Source organism: Elephantulus edwardii, unplaced genomic scaffold (genome assembly GCF_000299155.1).
Source record: "Elephantulus edwardii isolate Elephantulus edwardi_28Jun2011 unplaced genomic scaffold, EleEdw1.0 scaffold00146, whole genome shotgun sequence".
Classification (NCBI taxonomy): Eukaryota; Metazoa; Chordata; class Mammalia; order Macroscelidea; family Macroscelididae; genus Elephantulus; species Elephantulus edwardii.
The window spans coordinates 5,460,107-5,460,563 of record NW_006399896.1 but is presented as its reverse complement, the minus strand read 5'-3'; the positions used below and the strand labels follow the sequence as shown (position 1 = coordinate 5,460,563).

Below are 457 nucleotides of genomic sequence, written 5' to 3'. Positions count from 1 at the left end.
GTCAGTCCGGAACTACATTTTTTATTTTCCACTTCTGTGTCGGGCCCCATTTTGTGACCTGGTTGTCACCCTTCCATTTGGTTCAGTCTGTCTCCTGTGATGGGTGGTGAGTGACTCAGGTGGACCCTTTATAAGCTCCGGTAAGCACCCACGGTATTGTCAAAGAGTTTCATGTTGGGGAAGTGTCCCGCTTTGTCCAAGCGAAAGTAGAAGCACCGGCCCGTGGCTTTCAGAGGCAACATAGCAGGGACTTGACCTCGGTGAGCCATGCAGGAGACTTGGTTCAGGGAAACAGTGAAATGGGCCCCCAGGCCAAAGGGGGCGTGAGTGGTGAGGGTCACCTGCTGCCCTCCGGCCCGAAGCAACACTGAACGCACAGAGCGGACGGAGAAGAGCAGGCCGCCACCAAGTACCAGGGTTCGTCCTTCGTTAGTTTAGTGTCAGTTCTAGAGCTTTG

At 54.5% G+C, this 457-nt stretch overlaps 1 protein-coding gene across 1 annotated transcript in view; it reads right to left on the bottom strand.

Moving 5' to 3' along the window:
• Nucleotides 1-128: 128 nt before the first annotated feature.
• LOC102843983 (transmembrane protein 223-like) overlaps nt 129-457 on the bottom strand; it is a 1,787-nt gene continuing 1,458 nt past the window's right edge. The window contains exon 2 of the mRNA XM_006894600.1: nt 129-424. Coding sequence (XP_006894662.1) covers nt 129-424 — 296 coding nt within the window. The remainder of the gene's footprint in view (nt 425-457) is intronic.